Raw genomic sequence first — 23,045 nt, forward strand, 5'->3', positions numbered from 1 at the left:
ATAAGGGTATGTTTCCCACTCAGCTACCTCAGACAGGTGGCTGGAAAATAGTGATCTAAAGGATGCTCTTGATTGACTGGGAGATATTGAGGGTTGTCATGAGATATCTCTGCTGAGATAGGACTGCAGAGAAAGGACGTTAAAGGAGCTGCATCTCTTTGATGACGATCAGTGTGACCAGCTTCATTTCACGTTCCTCTAGCTGGGCCCACCTGTGATAGACCCTGAGGTCCAGCCGCACTTATCAGAGATTCCAGACACATCTCAGAACTGAGCTGATAAATTCCCAAATGGTTATGGAGGAGGATGACACAGAAGAGGCACCTAAACCACTGGGACACTATATTCGAGAGGGTAGGTGTGATGCTCTTCACATTTGGGTCACATCCCACAGAATGACTCCCTTCTGTGTAACATTCTGGTGATGTTGCATGGGATCTACCATGGAAGATGAATGGTCTTGTGCACAGCCATCACCAAAGAACAATGCTGAGCTGCAAACTACTTGCAAGTGTTATTCATTCCTTTTATCTTTTCTAAGTAAATTTGGTGCAGGTGAGAGATGCTGATGTGGCAGCCCTGGAAATTGAAATTTGCTATTGATCCTCAGAATGACACAGCTTCAGGAGGCAGTGAAAAGTTCCCTCCCGCTGCCTGATCTGTGTTGCCCCAGTCCAGATTTGGAATAGGAGTATAGGACTCCCGTTCAGTCATAGAATCATAGAATCATAGAATATCAGGGTTGGAAGGGACCTCAGGAGGTCATCTAGTCCAACCCCCTGCTCAAACCAGGACCAATCCCCAACTAAATCATCCCAGCCAGGGCTTTGTCAAGCCTGACCTTAAAAATATCTAAGGAAGGAGATTCCACCACCTCCCTAGGTAACGCATTCCAGTGCTTCACCACCCTCCTAGTGAAATAGTGTTTCCTAATATCCAACCTAAACCTCCCCCACTGCAACTTGAGACCATTACTCCTTGTTCTGTCATCTGCTACCACTGAGAACAGTCTAGAGCCATCCTCTTTGGAACCCCCTTTCAGGTACTTGAAAGCACCTATCAAATCCCCCCTCATTCTTCTCTTCCGCAGACTAAACAATCCCAGGTCCCTCAGCCTCTCCTCATAAGTCATGTGTTCCAGTCCCCTAATCATTTTTGTTGCCCTCCGCTGGACTCCAATTTTTCCACATCCTTCTTGTAGTGTGGGGCCCAAAACTGAACACAGTACTCCAGATGAGGCCTCACCAATGTCGAATAGAGGGGATTGATCACGTCCCTCGATCGCTGGCAATACCCCTACTTATACATCCCAAAATGCCATTGGCCTTCTTGGCAACAAGGGCACACTGCTGACTCATATCCAGCTTCTTGTCCACTGTAACCCCTAGGTCCTTTTCTGCAGAACTGCTGCCGAGTCATTCGGTTCCTAGTCTGTAGCGGTGCATGGGATTCTTCCGTCCTAAGTGCAGGATTCTGCACTTGTCCTTGTTGAACCTCATCACATTTCTTTTGGCCCAATCCCCAAATTTGTCTAGGGCCCTCTGTATCCTATCCCTACCCTCCAGCGTATCTACCTCTCCTCCCAGTTTAGTGTCATCTGCAAACTTGCTGAGGGTGCAATCCACACCATCCTCCAGATCATTTATGAAGATATTGAACAAAACCGGCCCCAGGACCAACCCTGGGGCACTCCACTTGATACCAGCTGCCAACTAGACATAGAGCCATTGATCACTACCTGTTGAGCCCGACAATCTAGCCAACTTTCTTTCCACCTTATAGTCCATTCATCCAGCCCATACTTCTTTAACTTGCTGGCAAGAATACTGTGGGAAACTGTGTTAAAAGCTTTGCTAAAGTCAAGGAACAACAGTCCCCATGGCATGTTCAGTCCTTAGCCTCTTGGCTGAGACTACCAACAAGCAGGGCCAGCTGTGAAAGTGGATCCCTCTCATGATATGAAATAGGTGCTAGTCTGAGACACACACACACCCCTCCCCCACTCATTTCACATAGGCCACCAAAAGCCATCAGATGGGAACACCTTTTGCTTGCCTGGGACAGTCACTCCATCCTCAGTACAACTGACCTGAGATATGATGCCATTTAAAAATTTCTTTAGACCAAGTTATTTCTTCTCTTGTCCGCTGATGTTTCTGTTGCAGTGTCTGTTCTGACGCAGCCTTGGCTTTGTCTTCCCCTTCCTGCAGGTTTGAAGCAGCTTTACCAGGACCACCAACTGTGTGACGCCACCATAGTGGCTGAAGGAAAGAGGTTCCCATGTCACAGGTTAGAACGTTTCTACTTATGCACATCTTAATTTCTGGTTTTGTTTAAATGGAAGATCATCACATAAACATAACACGATAAACTGATTTTTCTTAATCGCATAATTTAAAAATCTCATTTATCTCCAGTCAACCTTCTGGGTGGCTTTATTTGTCTCTGACTTCCTTGGAGATTTCCTTATAAAAGTGTCTTTTATGTGTCTCGGAGCAAAGAGGAATCTCTGACTATACATGCTGCAGCCATTCAGCGTCTAGACATTTCTGTTTTACTTCTAGTTGGTTTCAAAATTAGGCAGCCTCTTGAAATCAAATAAATGTTCTAGTTAGTCTTCTCCACACTTCTTCTGCAGTCCCCACCCACCCTTCCCTTTGTGTTACCTGTCCTGGTACCAGTTTAAATATAGTAATTTCCTTATTCTGAACAGACTGTTTCACCCATACCATGCACCTATCTGAGTCTACTCTCACTCACACCGGTGCAAGTCAGGAGTAACTCCAATGAGGTCATTGGAGCTATACCAAAGTAAAGCTGATGTGAGAAGAGGACCAAGACCCAGGATGGCAGGGGGTGCAGGTGAATTGCAGTCGAAATCTAATTAGAATGATTTCATTTCTTGATCTCTTTTTCTGACTCAGTCAGTGATGCTTAGATGATTTCTGGTAGGAGTATTCTCAGTGATCTGTTAACAGGGGTTTGCCTCACTTCCCCTGACCATAACTTTTCAGAAAAGCAAGGGTCATAGATAGCCATATACATTTTTTAATTGGGAATGGCATTTAGGGCCCCATTTATCCCTGCTCCTCCTAACTGAGTAATCCTTGAACCCAGGTGAGGCTCTCAGAGAGAAAAACTAGTTTTTCTTCTTGCCAGCCAGAGGAGACAGATTGCTGAACAGCCAGGGGCATGGAGTAGTAGAACGGGTCCTCTTCAGCAAGCCTGGAGACTGGAGAGGGCAGCATCTAGCACCGCAAAATAACAAAGACCAACAGTAATTTGTGGAATGGAGGGGCAGGACTATCCAATACGCAGGACATTACAGAAGGTGACGGGGATCTGGCTGCAGTGAAATTCTCTGTCCTTTATGAAGCAGGAAGTCAGACTAGATAGCCAAAGTGATCCCTTCCCTCCTTCAGATCTAGGGGTGAAATCCTGACCTCACTGAAGCCAGAGGCCATTGACTTCAGTAGGGTCAGGATTTTGACCTGTGTATCTGAGGTCCCAGCCCTCCAGGAGAGAACAAGGAAGGGGTGGAGGGATGGCTAATATACTTGTGTTCTGATACTCCCCTTTCCCGAAGGCAGGGCCTTTGCTCTCTCATTTCCAAGAGACAAATTTGATCAGTCCCTCTGATCCATTCCTCCCCATCTCTATTCAGAGTGGGGGGACTCATCCATCCCAGGGCAAGTGGTAGGGGCAAGCGATCTGGCCAATCTCCATTCCTGGAGAAGGGGGAGCCATAACTCCTTCTGCCATTGGAGGACGAGCTACACTGAGTAACCCTCGTAAGAGTTGCCTCTTCATCAGCCAAAATGTTGTTGTAAAGAAGGTCTCAAGGCCAGAGGCGGAACCAGGGATTTACTAAGGAGCAAGGACGCCCTGCATGCCCATCCCCAGTCTCCGTCCAGCTTCAGAGAATCCCAGAAGGAAGAAAATAGTCAAACAAGGGCACAAAACCACATTGGGAATAGGGTTATAACTGGCCTCTAGTTGGAAGGTTTGTCAGAAAGCAAAGGGGCAGGTATGGAACAAGTCCTCACTGGCCAGCTGGATCAGTACGGAAACAACAGAGCTCCTTTTCCAGAGCCGTGAATATGCTCCATGGACCATGTTTCCTCTCTCTCTGCACAGGATGCTGCTGGCTGCAGTCAATCCCTACTTTCGAGCCATGTTTGTCAGCTCCTTCAAAGAATCTCAGGATGGAGAAGTTCTGATGCAGGACATGGCCCCCTCCACTGTGCAAACCATCCTACAGTATCTGTACACGGAGAAGATATCGGTTACTTCAGAGACAGCCCAGGCTGTGTTCATAGCAGCCAGCAGGCTTCAGATCCTCCCTCTGCTGGAGATCTGCTCCAGGTAAGGCTGACATGGAAACAACTCTGATTACGCTGTAAATGTGCACAGTGCTGGCTGTTTGAAGAATCCTGCCAAACAGGTCACAAGTTCCCTACCCACAGGGGCTTGTGTTCTGTGGATCATTCTGTTCTGTACAGGCTGGTGTAGTAGAAGAGCATGAAGGACAAAAACTGCCAAGTATTTTCATTAAAACTCACATGCATCTTGGGTAACTGGGGTCTAAGGGCTCTTTCTAAGGAGAAAGCTTTGTGTGTGCTGGCTGGGAAGCTCTTCCAGGTGTGATGGTGATTATGGATGTAGAGAGGAAGTTGGGAGCAGGCAGAAACAAAGGGAATAGCAGGGATAAAAGCCCAAGATGAGTACGGAAGTGGGAGGTGGTTATTATAGGAACCCATAGAACAAAATGGAGGTGAGGATACAGTCCAGCATTGGATGCAAAACAGAGAAGATCAGGGTTGAAGCAGATTCAAAAAGTGGGGAGATGAGAATTATTTTGGCTGCATTGCTTTGGGCAGATTTGAGTGGGGATTGATGGGAGGGTGGTAAGCTGCAGAGCAAGGAGCAGCATTGGTCACAGCAGGCGATAATGAGGAAATGAGCTAAAGTTTGGCATGAACCTTACAGAGACTGTGGAGGAAGAAACAGAGGATTCACTGGGAGTCTGGATGGGAGTAGAGAAGGAAAGAGAAGGACTGAAGATGGCTGTACGGTTAGAAGCCCAATGGCAAAGAAAGCTTGTGGTATTTCTAAAGAAAGCAGCGAAAGGGGGCAGAGGAGAGGAAAGATAAAAGGCTCTCCTCTGGACAGGTCCAATTTGAATTAGTGGCACCACATCCAGAAGGAAAGGTAGCCAAGCCAGGCAGAGAATATGACTGACAGATGTGAGCACGTGGGTTAGAGAGGTAGGTTTGAGAGTCGTCAGTGCAGAACTGAGAGTTGAATCCATAGAAATGAATGAGATCAGTCATAGGGAGGGGAGAATGAGAAGCAGTGGAGACCTAGAGTGAGTGTTCAGGGGTTCACGGGGTGGGAAAGAGGAACAACTGGAGTCTCTGAGAGAAAGGTTGAAAGAGCAGTCAAGTGAGTGCAGAACTGGGAGAGCAATGAGCTATGGGAGCTCCAAGTGAAATGTCTCTGTGCAAAGCACATGAGGAGGGCGAGTGAAGTGAAGAGGCCATTAGTCTCAGCTAGCAGGAGACTGACTGTGAGAATGATTCTGGTGGTGTGAAACTGGGAGACAGGAATTTGAAGGTGCTGGAATAAACCATTGCTCACGTTGTTTTTGAGGCCAAGGGGTGGACAGAAATGGACTAGTGAGAACAATGGAATAGAGAGGGGGGATGCTTAGGGGTGCACAAAGGTGTGTTTGAAAGAGAGAGGGAGAGAAGCCAGAGTTAGAGATCAGAGCTGGTCAGGAATTTTTCAGTGAAACGGGTTCTTTTTTTTTTTTTGGCTAACGGCAATTTGTTGACACTGCAACTTTTTGCAGGACCATGGCAGGTTTGATGAAAGTTTCCTTGGGAAGGATTATTTGAGTCCACAGTGGAATTTCTGGTCAAAGCCACAGGGAGACCCACCAACACCTCAGAGTAGCCCAGTGGTTAGAGCACTCACCTGAGATGTGAGGGACCTGGGCTCCATGCCTGCTTTGGAGCAGGAATTTGAACCCTGGCCTCCAATCACTCAGGGAGCACCCTAACCTAAGGCAACTCTTCCAGGGTAGTCTGCTTTCGGTCTCTCCTATTGGAGCTGTTCTACTTTGTCTAAATAAATATTAATTGGACCAGGAACTTGAATGTGACACTCCTACATCCCAGCTGAGCATCCTGACCACTGGACTACAGAGTCAGCATTTCTTTTTCTCTGGTTTTTCCACTGACAAACTTTGGAAGCTCTCAGATTTTACCCAACGCAAAAGGAAAAAAAGAATCCCCAAACTCAAAAATAGTTGCAGGACAGGCAAACTGTTTCCCTCCCAGCTCTGTGAGAGGATGGTTAAAGTTAAGGGTCAGAGAGGGAGTAGGAGAGGGTGCAAGGGAGATGAAGAGCTGAGAGGTCCTGGCACAAATTGTGGGATTGGAGGAAGGCAAAAGGCTATACATTTCTGATCCAAAGAGGGGAAGAGGTCTGAGAAGGGATGGTTCTGGGAAGGGGATAAAGAACAGGAGGAGGAGAGTTCTTGATGGATGGTGCCAATGTTTCCTTAGCCGAAGCCAGTTATATATTGAGAGGAGGTGGGTGGAAACTTCAGGAGGTAGTCAAAGGTTTAGAAAGGACAGTAAGGTTTGTATGCCTGGGAATCTGTGAGGAAGGAGAAATAAAGGCCTTTGGCAAAGATGAAAGCAGAACTGACAGGAAACAGAGCAAACCCAGGAAACCCAGGACAGGAAACAGCCACCCTTCACAGCTATCTGGATTTTTATGGTTGTACAGGGAAATCACATGTCCTTATGTGAACAGCAGAATTTTGCCTGGAATTTGTCTATATGGGTAAAATTTTCAAAAGCACATAAGTCCCTTAGGAGCCTAAGTCCCATTGACTTTCAGTGAGATTTTGGCTCCTATGGCCGGGATGCACTTAAGGAGTTAGGCATCTGGAAAAATCACTGTGCTACACAAAGCCTTAGAGAGGTCCTCTACAATAAATGGGCAGAGATAGGTGCCTTAGACTGTGATTCACAAAGCAAGCATGCTAGGCATGTAGCTGTCTCAGCTAGCCAATCATAGAATCATAGAATTGTAGGACTAGAAGGGACCTTGAGAGGTCTTCTAGTCCCGTCCCCTGCACTCAAGGCAGGACAAAGCATTATCTAGACCATCCCTGAGAGGCATCTGTCCAACCTACTCTTTAAAATCTCCAATGACGGAGTATCCACAACCTCCCTGGACAATTTATTCCAGTGCTTAACCACCCTGACAGTTAGGAAGCTTTTCCTAAGATCCAACCTAAATCACCCTTGTTGCACTTTAAGCCCATTGCTTCTTGTCCTAGCCTCAGAGGTTAATGAGAACAATTTTTCTCCCTCCTCCTTGTAACAACCTTTTATGTGCTTGAAAACTGTTATCATGTCCCCTCTCCATCTTGTCTTCTCCAGACTAAACAAACCCAGTTTTTTCAATCTTCCCTCAGAGGTCATGTTTTCTAGACCTTTAATCATCTTCTTTGCTCCTCTCTGGACTTTCTCCAATTTGTCCACATCTTTCCTGAAATGTGGCACCCAGATCTGGACCAATACTCCATTAGTTAATGATTAGTTGAGTCCTAATCAGTGCGGAGTAAAGCGGAAGGACTACTTCTTGTGTCTTGCTTAGAGTACTCCTGCTAATACATCCCAGAATGATGTTGGCTTTTTTTTTGCAATAGTGTTACACTGTTGACTCATATTTAGCTTGTGATCCATTATGATCCCCAGATCCCTTTCCGCAGTACTCCTTCCTAGATAGTCATTTCCCATTTTGTATGTGCGCAATTGATTGTTCTGTCCGAAGTGGAGTACTTTGCATTTGTCCTTATTGAAATTCATCCTATTTACTTCAAACCATTTCTCCAGATTGTCCAGATCATTTTGAATTTTAATCCTATCCTCCAAAGGACTTGCAACCCCTCCCAGCTTGGTATTGTCCACAAACTTTATAAGTGTACTCTCTATGCCATTATTTAAATCATTGATGAAGATATTGAACAGAACCAGACCCAGAACTGATCCCTGCAGGACCCCTTCAATATGCCCTTCCAGCTTGACTATGAACCACTAATAACTACTCTCTGGGAAAGGTTTTCCAAGCAGTTATGCGCCCACCTTATAGTAGTTCCATCTAGGTTATATTTCCCCAGTTTGTTTATGAGATGGTAATGTGGGACAGCATCGAAAGATGTACCACATCTACCACTTCCCCCCATCCACAAGGCTTGTTACCCTGTCAAAGGGAGCTATTAGGTTGGGTTCACACTATTTGATCTTGACAAATCCATGCTGACTGTTACTTATCGCCTTATTATCTTCTAGGTGTTTGCAAGTTGTTTACTTAATTATTTGCTCCATTATCTTTCCGGATACTGAAGTTAAGGTGACTGGTCTGTAATTCCTTGGGTTGTCCTTATTTCCCTTTTTATAGATTGGCACTGTGTTTGCCCTTTTCCAGTCTTCTGGAATCTCTCCCATCTTCCATGACTTTTTGAAAATAATCGCTAATGGCTCAGATATCTCCTCAGTTGGCTCCTTCAGTATTCTAGGATGTATTTCATCAGGCCTTGGTGACTTGAAGACATCTAACTAGTCTAAGTAATTTTTAACTTGTTCTTTCCCTATTTTAGCCTCTGATCCTACCTTGTTTTCACTGGCGTTCACTATGTTAGACGTCCAATCGCTACTAAACTTTTCGGTGAAAACTGAAACAAAAAAGTCATTTAGCACATAGGCCATTCCCACATTTTCTGTTATTGTTTCCACCCTCATTGAGTAATGGACCTACTCTGACCTAGTCTTCCCCTTGCTTTTAATGTATTTGTAGAATGTTTTTTTGTTGCCCTTTATGTCTCTAGCTAATTTAATCTCATTCTGTGCCTTGGCCTTTCTAATTTTGTCCCTACGTGCCTTTGTAATTTGGGCTATTCCATCCACCCACTTCCTTTTTGGGTCTTTAAAGAAAGATACTTTGGGGGGAAAATGAGAAAAACAGGTGGCAACTACTGGAGCAAGCTTCACCAGCCTGGCTGCCACCCCCACTGTCCTCTGGGACTCCAGGCATTCATCATCCTACTCCTGAGAGATGTCCTGACTGGACTGGGCCAGAGAAAGTGACCCACATGAATCAGCACCTCTATTGGCTCGAGCTGAATCCAACTACCACCTGGGATGAAACAGGATCGGACTTGCCCCAGCTCATCTCAACTAACTTCTTCTCTTCTCCCCAAGGACAGTTATCCCCGTCTTTGAGACCATCTAAGAGACTGTCAAACAAGGGGGGTTTCCTTCTAAAAACCTTCTCCAGATAAAGGGAAAGGGAACAAGGGCTGTTGTTACAATGAAAGCATGACTTACTACTTTACCTTTCCATCTAAATTAATACAACACCACCTATATTATTTCAAAATCTTGAACCAGATTCCCAGCTGGCGTAAATCAGTGTAATTCCAGTAAGGTCAATGGTGCTCCTATGTAGAGTCTGAATCTCTCACAGGGACACGGTCTGACCCATAAGCTGGGTGTTTGGCACCCTTGACTTCGTATTTATACAGCTCCTTTTATCTGAGGACCTCAATGCGCTTTACAAACTAGTTCTACCAAAAACTGGCTTCAAATAGATATAGGGTAAAATATTCAAAAATATCTCACTGAGTTAGGACTCTAAGTCTCATTTTCAAAAGAGACTTAGGCCTGGTCTACACAAGAAAATTAAGTTTGTTTAACTATATCGGCCAACGGTGTGACAATCCACACCCCTGAGCAGCGCTGTTAAGCCAACTTAAGTCCATGTGTAGACAGCCCTAGGTCGATGAAAGAATTCATCCATCAGCCTAGTTACCATCTCTCGGGGAGGTGGGTTACCTACGCCACTGGGAGAATTCTTCCCATCAATGTAGGTAGTGTCTATGCTGACTACAGCAGCGCAGCTGTACCGCTGTAATGTTTTAGGTGTAGACAAGCCCTTAGGCACTTAGACCTGAATGCACAAAAGGAATTAGGCACAGAAGTTTCTATTTAAGGTGTCTAAGTCCTGGTTTTGGTACCACTTGCAATGCACAACCCTTTCCACTCCCACTGAACCCTGCAGGGGCCTAAATTCACGTGGCGCCCAAATTTTTCCAGTAAAAGTTCCCTAGGCACCTAGGTTTCTGATTCTGGACATGCACACGGCTGCCTCGCTGTGAACATCCGGAGACCCATCTCCCACCTAAGGCCCAGAGCAATTCACAAACCAGGGGAAGGTAGTTGTTAAGCTACCTAAGTCATGTAAGGGGCCCAATCTGGTCAGCATGTTCAGAGGCCCCACAGGTGAGTTCACACAAAGCAGCTCTGTGTGTGTGTGTGCGTGTGAGAGAGAGAGAGAGAGAGAGAGAGAGAGTGAGGGGGCAGTTAAGAGAGAGAGAAGACAAGAAAAACACCTTTATTCACATAAAATCACATTAAAAGTATTTAAAAATGTTATAAAATTACAATATATACACAAAAAGACATCAATCAAAACATGACTTAAGAGAACATTAAACATGGATCACTAAAGTATCGTCATCACTAAGTTCACTCAAAATATAGTTAACATACCAAGTCAACCGAACAGTATGCAGGTTGTAAGTCAGTTTCTAAAAAGTGTGAGCAATCTGCACAACTGTGCCCGGACCAGCCCTAGCACATCACACCGCTGTAACCTGGCCTTTCTGTTCTGGAGAGATTTCAAAATGGTTTTGCCTGACCCAGCAAAAAGTTAGCCAGGCAAGAAACCAGCAGAATGCAAGCACGATATCTTACTCAGGCATGGAAACAGGCCCAAACTGCTGAAAATCTGCTGCAAAAAAACAAAAAATAGAATCAAATGGGGGCAATGTAGGAAAAACTGAAAAGCTGTGGCTATGTTTACACTACAGAGCTTACACTGATGCAGCTGCCCCTCTCTACCGCTCCTAGTGCAGACGCTCTAAGCCAATGGGAAGAGTTCTCCTGTAGACTGAATGACACCAGCCCCTGCAAGCGCCGGTAGCTATGTCGGTGGGAGAAGACACAGCACTGTCCATCCCGACGCTTAGGTTGGTGTAACTTATGTCGCTCATGGGTGGCTTATTCACACCCCAAGGGACATAACTTATCCTGACGTAAGTAGTCTGTGTCTGAAGACAAACAAAAGGGCATTGCACGGACATCTCATGGATAATATGGTGTGCAAAATGATTGGTTGCTACGATGCTATGCAGGAACCTTTAGGAAGAGGACATTTGTATAACATCCTCCAAGCCGAGGGCATAGACAAAGGCATCCTCCAGGCTGTATCAGGGAGATTAGAAAGGGCAGCATAATGCTGCACCTTGACACAAGTATCACAGAGCTGCTTCTTGGTCATGGCTGCAAAAGGAACATTCAGCAAACTCTTCCAGGACAACAATCTGCTTGGTTGCACAAGGATCTCATGCACAGAAGGAGAGACAGCTAGTGACGCAAACACAGGCTTCCCTCCTAGAAGAACAAGCCCAGCAAAAAACTCCTGCAGATACTGAGCAGCCAGCTGAGGGAGCAACTCCTGGAATTCAGAGAGGACCTTATCCAACAAATGCACAGACCAGATTCAGGTCTGAACAGCAAGACTTCCGGCTTGACCAACAAGGAACAATCAGGTGAGAGCTTCATCAACGCAGTCTAAGTAGAGTCAGAAAACAGGCTCATGGAGGAGAGAATTTCAGCAGGAAAAAGTGGGTTAATAAACAGTGGCTCTTCCAACAGCCACAAAATGGAAAACGCCTGGTCCGGTCGTGCACTTTGCAGAAGTCGCTAGGTATTAAAAAGACCATTAGAATGGAGGCAAATCTAGATTCTGTAATCGACCAGGTGCCAACAAAAACAGTCAAAGCCCATCCCACAGCAAGATGGAAGAGAGAGAAAACAAGGGACTTCAGGCCAGCTGGGAATCGGAGAACAGCAACTGCTGAACAGACTGGGGGCAAAAGGCTGCCACGCCGCCGACCAAATCAATGAGCTCCTGGCCCCCTGCATCTAATTGCAGGAACAGCAAAGCAGGACCAGTGGTAGCTATTAAAAAAAAGTTAATATTCATCTGAATCCTGTCCAGAAGGCCCCAGCAAGGGTCCAGACACACTAGCCGGTGCCACAACATTGAGACCACAAGGTTGTTGGCAATCAAAACCCTTCCCAAAAAGAGAGTTCAAAAAGGAGCCAGCACCATTTCTGCAAGAGGCCTTGCACCTTCCCCTCAACCCCCTCCCAGTTCTTTAACACGTATTGTTCAGATCCAAAAAAGACCCCCAATACCTTAGTGCCAGAGGTGCCTCACTGCAACTGTTGGGGCAACAAAGAGGGATCACTACCCTGCAAAGAGCCCAGTACGTTTGAATTCGCTCATAAACCAGTTAATGCAGGCAGAAGAGGCTTGTTCATACACTTGTAAACAAGTGTGAAGTGCCTGCACCTCACTGTCAGATGTAATAGAAACTGAGCTATTCTCAGTGTAGGCTGACAGATGAACCAGGAGGGCGTATGGCACCCTGGCACAGACAGGCCAGTCAGATGGCCTCTGAGGAGGAGCAGGAATGGCTCCAAATTAAGGGAGTACAGTGCCCAGACAGAGGACACCCCTGACTCATGCCTCTGCAAAAGGGGAAGCAGCAGGAAGACCCCTATTAATCTTCAGGACACTAAAAATGTTATGGTATGAAAAAAGCCCACCTATGTCTTTGTCTGTCACGTCACCTATCACAACGCTGTCTTCCTCCTCAGGGCACACAGCTCCATCCTCAGCAGCTGCCAGCAGCTCAGGGACCTCCCAAGTCTTAGCTTGTTTAGAAATAGTCCTGCATAAACTGGTCCCATTGGGCTGTTCTTCACCCCCATCTCTAGAAGCACACTGTAGTTCCTCTGCAGGGAGCTGCCCCTCAGCCTCGAGGACTCACTTCTGTCTAGGTCCAAGTGATGGGGTCACAACAGAGGGTTCCTCTGGAGTGGACGTGGGGGGGACTGCTCCCTGGACAATGACAGACCACATACACTGTAGTGCGAGGTGTGGAGATAGAATCAGGCAGTGCAGATGCAGGTTCTGTGTCCCGCTGGTCCCTTCATGTCCCAGCCTACTCCTCACTATCCTGGGGTCCCACATTCTCACCAGGATCCCCTGACCCAGCAGTGTGGGGGCAGGGACCCCTTCAATGACCAGGGGGTCAATGTCAGCACACAGGAAACATTTCATATTTTTAGAGGTAACAAACACTGTATAATCTGCCCCATCTCTGTAGTGCTTTGAAAGCAGGTTCAAGGGCCGTTCAGCGTTATTTAGAACCACACAAACCCGGTACCGGAACAACACAACAAGCCTCCCACAGAAGCTATTCCATAGCCTTAATCATTTTTCTTGCCCTTTTCTGTACCTTTTCCAATTCTAAAATATCTTTTTTGAGATGGGCAAACAGAACTGCACACAGTATTCAAGGTATGGGTGTACCATGGATTTATACAGTAGCATTATGATATTTTCTGTCTTATTATCTATCCTCTTCCTAATGGTTCCTAACATTGTTAGCTTTTTTGGCGGCTGCTGCACACTGAGCGGATATTTTCAGAGAACTAACCATCAGTGACCACAAGATCTCTTTCTTGAGTGGTAACAGCTAATTTAGAGTCCATCATTTTATATGTATAGTTGGGATGATGTTTTTCAGTGTGCATTACTTTGCATTTATCGACACTGAATTTCATCTGCCATTTTGTCACTCAATCACCCATTCCTGTGAGATCCCTTTGTAAATCTTCACAGTCAGCTTTGGACTTAACTCTGTTGAGTAATTATGAATCCTCTGCAAATTTTGCCACTTCACTGTTTACACCTTTTCCCAGATCATTTATGAATATATTCTAACAGCACTTGGCCCTTAGGGTTAGTACAGACCCCTGGGGGACACCACTATTTACCACTCTCCATTTGGAAAACTGACCAGTTATTCCTATCCTTTGCTTTTGTGTTTTAACCTATTACTGATCCATGAGAGGACCTTCCTTCTTATCCCATGACTGTTTATTAACGCTACTTTATTTCTTAGAATTCAGAACGATAACACACAAGCACCCAAAAACAGAGAGGCACAGTTCACTCCACTTTAATCGAGGCTGGCTGTCAGCAGACTGACTGCTCCTATGCTCGAATTACATGCTTCCCCCTTGCCTGCAAGCTGGACCAGAAAATCCCCCTGAAATTTTAAGTGCCAGCCTACAATTTTGACCGTTTTCAATATACTACAATACATGATTGTTAGATCGATAAATCGATCGTATGGGATAGATAGACAGATGGGGTGTATGGAGATAGATAGATAGATAGATAGATTAGATTAGACTGTATGGGGATAGATAGATTAGATTAGATGGATGGATGGATGGATGGATGTGCGAATGGCCAAACAAACTAATAGGCAAAATTAGCTATGGTCTGAAAAGTGCCCTGAACCATGTTTTGCCATTGAATAATGCTGAATGCAAAAGTAAGTTTCCTAACTTGAAGATAGTTACTATATAAGGGCCACATTCTAAGCCTGAGCTTTGCACAAACCTCACATTGTTACCAGTGGAAGAGCTGTGTGAATTGAAGGTGGTATCTAGCTTAGATACATAGATGGCCTACATCACCAAAGTTTCTGAGCACCTCACTTTAACGTATTTATCCGCTCAACACACCTGTGAGGTAGGGCAGTGCTGTTCTCTGCATTGTACAGATGGGAAACTGAGGCACAGAGGCTAAGTGACATGAACAAGGCTTTGCAGGGAATCTGTGGACTGGGTTACAGATCTTCATTAAACATGTAATTTGATCCTCTCCCTTACAATGACTGTATTAAGTGTTAGCGTTACTATTACCCCAATGTCTAAAGGAGAAGTGTCTGACACTTGTGACATCCGCAGTAACATTTATCCCTATTACTTTCCCAGCTTTCTTCTGGAACAAGTTTCCCTTGAGAATTGCCTTGTGCTTTATGAACTTGGTTATGCCCATGGCGAACAAGCTCTGCGCCAAGTAGCCATGAGACAGATCAACCTGAATTTTAGGCACCTCTCTCTGGAGGACAAAAGCTTCCTACATCTGAAACCCAGCACTCTGATTAGCATCATCTCCTCAGACAGCCTGGTTGTCTCTTCTGAAATAGTTGTCTACCGGGCCGTGCGACGCTGGATGAAGTTTCAAATCTCCAACCGCCGTCCATTCCTGAGTAAGGTAATGAAGCATGTCCGCCTTCCACTCCTTACCCAGGAAGAGCTCCGGGAGGTCCAGTTAGAATCGGCACATTGCAGGGACATGCGGTTGCGGTGGAAGCGTCTCAACAGGCAAGAGAGGTTGCGGGAGTGTGGAGGTCTTAGACAGGGCATGTACAACACGAGTATTGTGTGCGTGGACCTGTTCAACATGGAGGGCCCAGAGCTGAAAACGAAGGATTTTCAGGTGGGCTGTTTTGACCCCCAGACAGAAAAGTGGGAAAAGCTGCCGCCTTTGAAATGCTTGTACTGTGCTCGCTGCCTGGCAGTGGCAGATAAGCTGTATGTAACCGGAGGTGTGCACACAGATGACTCTTATTCAGATTCTCTCCATGAGTACAGCTCTTTCAGAGGCCGGTGGACACAGCTCCCTTCCATGTCCATGCCCCGTGCTTCACATGGGTTTCTAAATTGCAACCAGAAGCTTTATGCTGTGGGGGGCTGGTGCAGGTATGAAGATTATCTCGATTCTGCAGAGTGCTTTGACTTGATAGAGAAGACCTGGACTCCCATCTCTCGGCTGCCATATACTCTGAGCCATTTTGCCGCCACAGTGCTTAAAAATAAATTGTACCTGATAGGTGGCTTGACAGGCAAAATGGGCTCTTGGTATGTTTCCAGGAAGGTTTTGATCTACAAAGTTAGCTCCAATGTGTGGACGCAGGTGCTTCTGGATGCAGAGTGCTACTGGTCGGGAGCTGTCTCCATGAATAACGGAATATATGTTATTGGTGGGTATTTCAGGAGCAGAGTGAGACATCGTAATGAGAGATGGCCTGATTCAGGAAACCTGCATTGCACTCAAAAGTGTTTCTTCCTGGGTGAAGATGGAAAAGTCAACAAGGATGTCGTGATCCCAAAGTTGCCAGTTGAAATTGCTGGTGCTGGTGTGGTGCGCTGGAAGAAGAGGATCTATGTGCTGGGTGGCGAAAATACTTATTTATATAATAACCACGATGGTGAAAATGAAGAGGAATATTATAACACAATTTACTATTGGGAACCTGGAGACCACAGATGGACTCAGTGTCCAGAAAGGCTCCCTTTTAGCAACTGGGGAATCAGCGGATTTGGGTGTGCAACCCTGAAGTTACCCAAAAAAACTATTCTGTCTCTTTTTCGAAAGACATCTGTAGCCCTGACAGCCGTTGAGTTAGCAGAGAGTTAGCTGCTTTTTATCCACTTGCCAGATTGCCTCATGGTCAGTGTACCCTGTGCCTAAAGCTGCATTTGTGAAGAGCACCTGCCTGTACCTTTATTGTGTGTTTACCCGTGTTTATATGGAACTCCAAGGCATTACACTGGAATCATAGAATCATAGAATATCAGGGTTGGAAGGGACCTCAGGAGGTCATCTAGTCCAACCCCCTGCTCAAAGCAGGACCGATCCCCAATGAAATCATCCCAGCCAGGGCTTTGTCAAGCCTGACCTTAAAAACTTCTAAGGAAGGAGATTCCACCACCTCCTAGGTAACCCATTCCAGTGTTTCACCACCCTCCTAGTGAAAAAGTTTTTCCTAATATCCAACCTAAATCTCCCCCACTGCAACTTGAGACCATTACTCCTTGTTCTGTCATCTGCTACCACTGAGAACAGTCTAGAGCCATCCTCTTTGGAACCCCCTTTCAGGTAGTTGAAAGCACCTATCAAATCCCCCCTCATTCTTCTCTTCCGTAGACTAAACATCCCCAGTTCCCTCAGCCTCTCCTCATAAGTCATGTGTTCCAGTCCCCTAATCATTTTTGTTGCCCTCCACGGGACTCTTTCCAATTTTTCCACATCCTTCTTGTAGTGTGGGGCCCAAAACTGGACACAGTACTCCAGATGAGGCCTCACCAGTGTCGAATAGAGGGGAACGATCACGTCCCTCGATCTGCTGGCAATGCCCCTACTTATACATCCCAAAATGCCATTGGCCTTCTTGGCAACAAGGGCACACTGTTGACTCATATCCAGCTTCTCGTCCACTGTAACCCCTAGGTCCTTTTCTGCAGAACTGCTGCCGAGCCATTCGGTCCCTAGTCTGTAGCGGTGCCTCGGATTCTTCCGTCCTAAGTGCAGGACTCTGCACTTGTCCTTGTTGAACCTCATCACATTTCTTTTGGCCCAATTCTCTAATTTGTCTAGGTCCCTCTGTACCCTATCCCTACCCTCCAGCTTATCTTCCTCTCCTCCCAGTTTAGTGTCATCTGCAAACTTGCTGAGGGTGCAATCCACACCATCCTCCAGATCATTTATGAAGATATTGAACAAAACCAGCTGATTGTTGGTAAAGGTAAGGGTCTGGTACAGAGGCACTAATTCACCACTGCCTTGTGTTGGGGCTGGCCTTTACACTTGTGCAAAGTGGGTGTAAAATCCTACCAAGTCAGAGCTCTCCCATAGAACCAGTTTAATATCGGTATGGTTCCTCAAAGGAAAGAAAGGCCGTAGTAGCAGCCAAGAAAGCGCAGCCATGTGGGAGAGAGGGGAGTAAATGGCAGTAACCCATTGCTAGGCCACTCCAAACTCTGGGACTTGCCCCCAATAGCTTCTGGGCCGTTCAGCCTCAGCTGCCAAAGACTTAAGGCCTCTCTGGGGAGGACAGGGCTGTCCAGATACCAGCGACAATTTGCAAAAGCATCTGCGTCCTTAGGAGTCCAAGTCCCATTTTCAAGTGACTGTCACTGGGAATTAGGCACTTAAGTCATGTAGGAGCTTTTGGAAATGGTGCCCTTTTCTCTTAATTAGGCCCCTGCCATTGAAGGTAAGAGATTAGCAGGATTCAGGAAAGGGTTAGACACTTGAATGGATAATAAGTACGTGCAGCGTTATTATAGCAGTGAATAGTAAAAGAATTATCAAAAGTGTGAGTTGGGAGATAAACTCTTCTGCTTCAGGGCATGAGCCAACATCTAACTATTGAGGATCAGGAAGAACCTTTCCTTGGGGCGTGTTAGCCCATAACTGCTGCTGCGGGTTTCTTGCATCTTGCGCTGGCTGCTTTCAGTGGTGACATGCTGGACTGGATGGAGCTCTGGCCTGATCCTGGTTGGCAATCGATGTGTTGCTGCACTGAAGGCTGGGAGAGAGGAGGCGTAGAAATCATTGCAGTGCCCCGTTGGAGCCCTCTGATTCTTCCACCCCAGGAATCCTCACGGAGATGACCCTGTCACTTCCCGGAACTGGGAGGGAAGGTATAAGGTTTGCATGGGTAGCAGGGGCTGTGGAGTTGAGAGACAACAGAGGACATGGAGGGCATAGGGAGGCAGCCATGTGCAGCATTGGCGCTGATCACACAAGTTAAAAAGAAAAGCCAGCACTAGCATATCTGTGCCTTCTCTGCCTATTGGACTAGCTGTGGCTCCCTGAGAAGGGCCATGCTGTGCTCCCAGGCATCGCAGGAGTAGAGCTGGTTGGAATATATCTTTTCCCATGGAAAATTTTAACTTCAGCAAAAAAAAATCAAAAACTGAAAATATCAGTTCAAAAATGTCCCATGGCAGTTGTAGTTTGGCTGCCTTGTGACACCATTCTTCTCTATGGGCTAGGCTACCTGTTCAGACTACATCTCCCATGATGCACCATGGACTTTCCTTTTGCTAAGCTGCCACAGTGATTCACAGGAGCTCCTGCTGCAATGTATGACGCAGTCCACAGAGGAGAAAGAAGGCATGAGGCCCCGAACTATGGCACTGAGGCAACATTTCTCAATCAAAATTTTTCAGTTTTCAGACTAAATTTTTCAGCATTTTCAGCAAACTTTTGGGGGTTTGTGTGCTTGTTTTGATGAAAAGGCTAAATTTTCCATAGAAAACAGCTACTTTTCACAAAAATTTGCATTGAATCAAAAATCCAATTTTCTATTAGAAAACAGTTTTGTTGGAAAATTGTTAGTCAGCCCTAAATACGAGTTCAGCAGTGGAGATTGTTGCCGGCACCCAGTGCCGAGAGGCTAAACAACAGCTGGAGTTGGTTCGCTAGCCGGTGTGCTACACCCAATAATCACAACGGGGTGGAGAAGCAGAAAAGTTTATTTGCAGCTACAAAAAGGTACAGGGAGACTAGAATCTCAAATCCCGCACACAGAGCAGGCAGTTACACAGACTTTTATACATCCTTTTTCCCAGCATACCTATCCAATAGCAAGCTGCCCTAAGTATCCATTTAGCCAGCCAATCCAATTCCCAGCTAGTTCCCTTGTTCTCTGTATCATTTCTTAAACCATACACAAAGCTGCTTTATTCAGCATTGTTCTTCCATATCTGCCCTGTTTGGCCTTGCTTGGTTTCAGGCAGTCTGACTCTGCAGCATATTGTTGCAGATCCTCAGCATAACTGCTGTGTGTGCCTCCAGGCGGGCGGCGCCAGGGTGGGGTGGCGGGGGGAGGACACTTGGGCCTAGTGCGAGCGGGCTTCATCGACACTCGTGATCTTCCATCCCCTTGAGTTACCTAGTGGCCATGCCCCAGTGTCCCTAACAACTCCTTCCTTTGAGAACACTCAACAACCTTAGCTCTGAGTTTTCTCACTTGGGCTACTTCTTTCTTTACAATAGGACTTTGCATAAGCACTTTGTGATAGCCCTGAAGAGAATGACTTATTAACTTTTGCAAAAGGGCCCTAACACATGAGACTGCACAGCATAATACCAGTAATACAAGCAATACAGGAAAGAGAAGTTTCAATAGCAGGCTAAATAAACCACCAAGCCAAAACGACAAACCCCAGCCTGAAAACAAGGTTTGCAACCAATCGCTCTCTGGGGCAGTATAGGCAACCTGTCCTCCGGCTCTGGCATGGGGCCTCAGCCTGTACCACCTTTCCATAGATCTCATAACTGCTATCATTTACATATACACAACATCAGGGCCCGACGAGGGTACAAACCCCTCCTTGGGATGCCAGGAGATGGTCCAAAGCCAGCCTGTTTTGGAGGGAAAACGTCCTGAGCTGCTGTACCTCTTTATTTAATGTTTTTACTGCTGATCCTAAATCACTAACCGAGTCCTCTAACTCTAAGGCCACTTTCTCAAGTACCATTTGGAGCCTTACAGTATAGCGGCCTATGCATGCCATGGCTGGCCCGGTAAACAGTGGTGCTATTCCCAGTACAGAGCACCCTACAAGCTTCTCGGTTGTGAGGGAATTCTTCACATTGCCCTCCAATGCTGCAGTCAGTCGCCGCAGGGTCTTTTCTCGTGACTCAACAGAGGTGTCTCGGGCATTTCTAATCTTTCCTTTGGGCAGTGTGGCAGTTATGGACAAATGCGGAACTCCATGAGCTATATAACAGCTACCTGTCCAGTTGGCTGGCAGCACCTTGTAAGCCTTTCGGCCACATACAAAACAGTGACCCTGTAGGGCCCAGTAAGGACTGTTTCTTAAGGGGATTCCTGGGATATTTAAGGCTGCTTTTCCAAACAGTTCATATGCCCCTAAGGGGGCATCCCACCCTCCTCATTGGGTACAAGTGGGGGCGTTTCTAATTGTGCCGTTCAAATTACACTCGCCATAGGAACCACTACAAACCCACCATTGGCTTGCTACATTGGAGATATTAACTGGACAGCAAGTTATATTTCCAAACCTTTCTTTCGTGGTAAGACTATTTGTAAGAGTTTCCCTAAAAGGGGAGGAACCATTACACCCACACTGTTGGCCTCCCCTTTTGGTCTTTATCCAATACCCATCAGCCCACTGCGTAATAACACAGGAGCTTTTTCCCACAGGACACCCATAGTGATCAGATTGGTTTTGGGTAAAACATAACACTCCCTCCGTGAATACTGCAACCGAATACTCCTGGTCCTGATAGGTGGCTTGCTGTAAAAAGGTCTTAGTCTAAGAAAGACTGAAAGGTGCATAGATGAGACTTTGGGGGACACACTAGAGCAATCCCACCCCCAGTCTGACAGCCTCTGTGCTGTTGAGGGCAATGAAAGCCTCAGGAAAGGAGAACATCAAGTTATAGCAGAGGGAAACAATCCCATTAGTTGGGACCCTCCTTCCAGATGACGCCATGGTATCGTCTCACACTGCGAGAGGGAATCATAGTTATTAGGAAGAGACAGGTAATAGTAACGGCGGATTTGAGCATTAGAAATATAGATAGCTCGGGTTGTGATGACCGGGAGAACTGCATGGTGAATTGCCTACTGGCTGCAAAGGTTGTGGATCTCTCAAGATATCTAGATAGACTTATCTGCGGTGCTGGGGAGGATCTGGTGGTCATGGTACATGACATAGGAAAAGGTAGGAGAGAGGTCCTGGAGGCCAAATTTAATCTTCTGGGTAAGAGATTAAAATCCAGGACCTCCATGGTAGCATTATCTGAAATGCTTCCAGTTTCATGCACAGGGCCAGTTAGAACAGGGCCTCAATGCAGGGAGGAGGGGTTTAGGTTTATTAGGAACTGGGGAACTTTTCCAGAAAGGAAGGGCCTATACAGGACAGATGGGCTCCACCTAAACCAAAAGAGAATGAGATTGCTGGCATGTAAAATTACAAAGGTTGTAGAAGAGTTTTTAAACTAAGGGCTGGGGAAAAACTGATAGGTGTGCAGGGGAACGTAGTTTGAACAGAGACATCACGTAGGGGAGGAGCTATTAATGGGGATTCTCTATATCCTGGTAAAGAGGAGAAGCTGATAAAGTACACGTAAGAACTGAAGAGAAACCATCAGATGAAAGAGTCCCATTCAATTACATCGTATGAAGGCAGACAACTAAAACTTGACAAATGTTATAAGCGCTTGTATACAAATACTAGAAATCTAAATCCTACAATGAGCAAACTTGGCTGCCTGGTATTAAATGAAGATATTGATATAATAGGCATCACAGAAACTTGATGGAATGATGACAATCAATGGGACACTGTAATACCAGGGTACAAAATATACAAATGACAGAACAGATCATGCTGGTCAGGGAGCGGCACTATATATGAAAGAAGGCATAGAGTCAAAATCTTAAATGAATCAAACAGTACCATAGAATCTCTATGGATAGAAATTCCATGCTTGACTAATAAGAATACAGCAGTAGGAGTATACTACTGACCCCCCTGACCAGGAGCGTGATGGTGATTGTGAAATGCTCAGGGAGATTAGAGAAGCTATAAAAATAAAAAACTCAACAATAATGGGGGATTTCAGCTATTCCCATATTGACTGGGTACATGTCACCTCAGGGTGGGATTCGGAAAATAAAGTTTCTAGACACCATTAATGACTGTTTCTTGGAGCAGCTAGTCCTGGAACCCACAAAGGGAGAGGCAATTCTTGATTTAGTCCTAAGTGGAGCACAGGATCAGGTCCAAGAGGTGAATATAGCTGAACTGCTTGGTAATAGTGACCGTAATATAATTAAATTTAACATCATTGTGGGGGTTGGGAGGGAAAAACCATTTAACTTCAGAAAGGGGAACTATGCAAAAATGAGGAAGCTAGTTAAACGAAAATTAAAAGGAACAGTCACTAAAATAAAGTGCCTGCAGGCAATATAGAAACTTTTTTAAAACACCACAATAAAGGCTCAAATTAAATGTATACCCCAAATTAAAAAGAACAGTATGAGAACCAAAAAAAAAAAAAAGCCATCGTGCCTACCACCAAAGTAAAAGAAGTGGTTAGAGGCAAGAATGCATCTCTTACAAATTGGAAGTCAAATCCTAGTAAGGAAAATTGAAAGGAGCGTAAATTCTGGCACATCAAGTATAAAAGTATTATAAGAAGGC

The 23,045-nt window shown here is 45.8% G+C and overlaps 1 protein-coding gene across 1 annotated transcript; it reads left to right on the plus strand.

Annotated features, from left to right (window-relative positions):
* Nucleotides 1-290: 290 nt before the first annotated feature.
* LOC311532975 (kelch repeat and BTB domain-containing protein 8-like) lies at nt 291-16,494 on the plus strand (the record flags this gene model as incomplete). Its single annotated transcript, XM_084651998.1, has 4 exons — nt 291-354; nt 2,211-2,289; nt 4,138-4,365; nt 15,006-16,494. The coding sequence occupies 4 exons, from the start codon at nt 291-293 to the stop codon at nt 16,492-16,494; spliced, it is 1,860 nt and encodes a 619-aa protein (XP_084508124.1).
* Nucleotides 16,495-23,045: the final 6,551 nt, after the last annotated feature.

The sequence above is a fragment of the Lepidochelys olivacea genome (assembly GCF_965140295.1).
Source record: "Lepidochelys olivacea isolate rLepOli2 genome assembly, chromosome: 18".
Taxonomy (NCBI): Eukaryota; Metazoa; Chordata; order Testudines; family Cheloniidae; genus Lepidochelys; species Lepidochelys olivacea.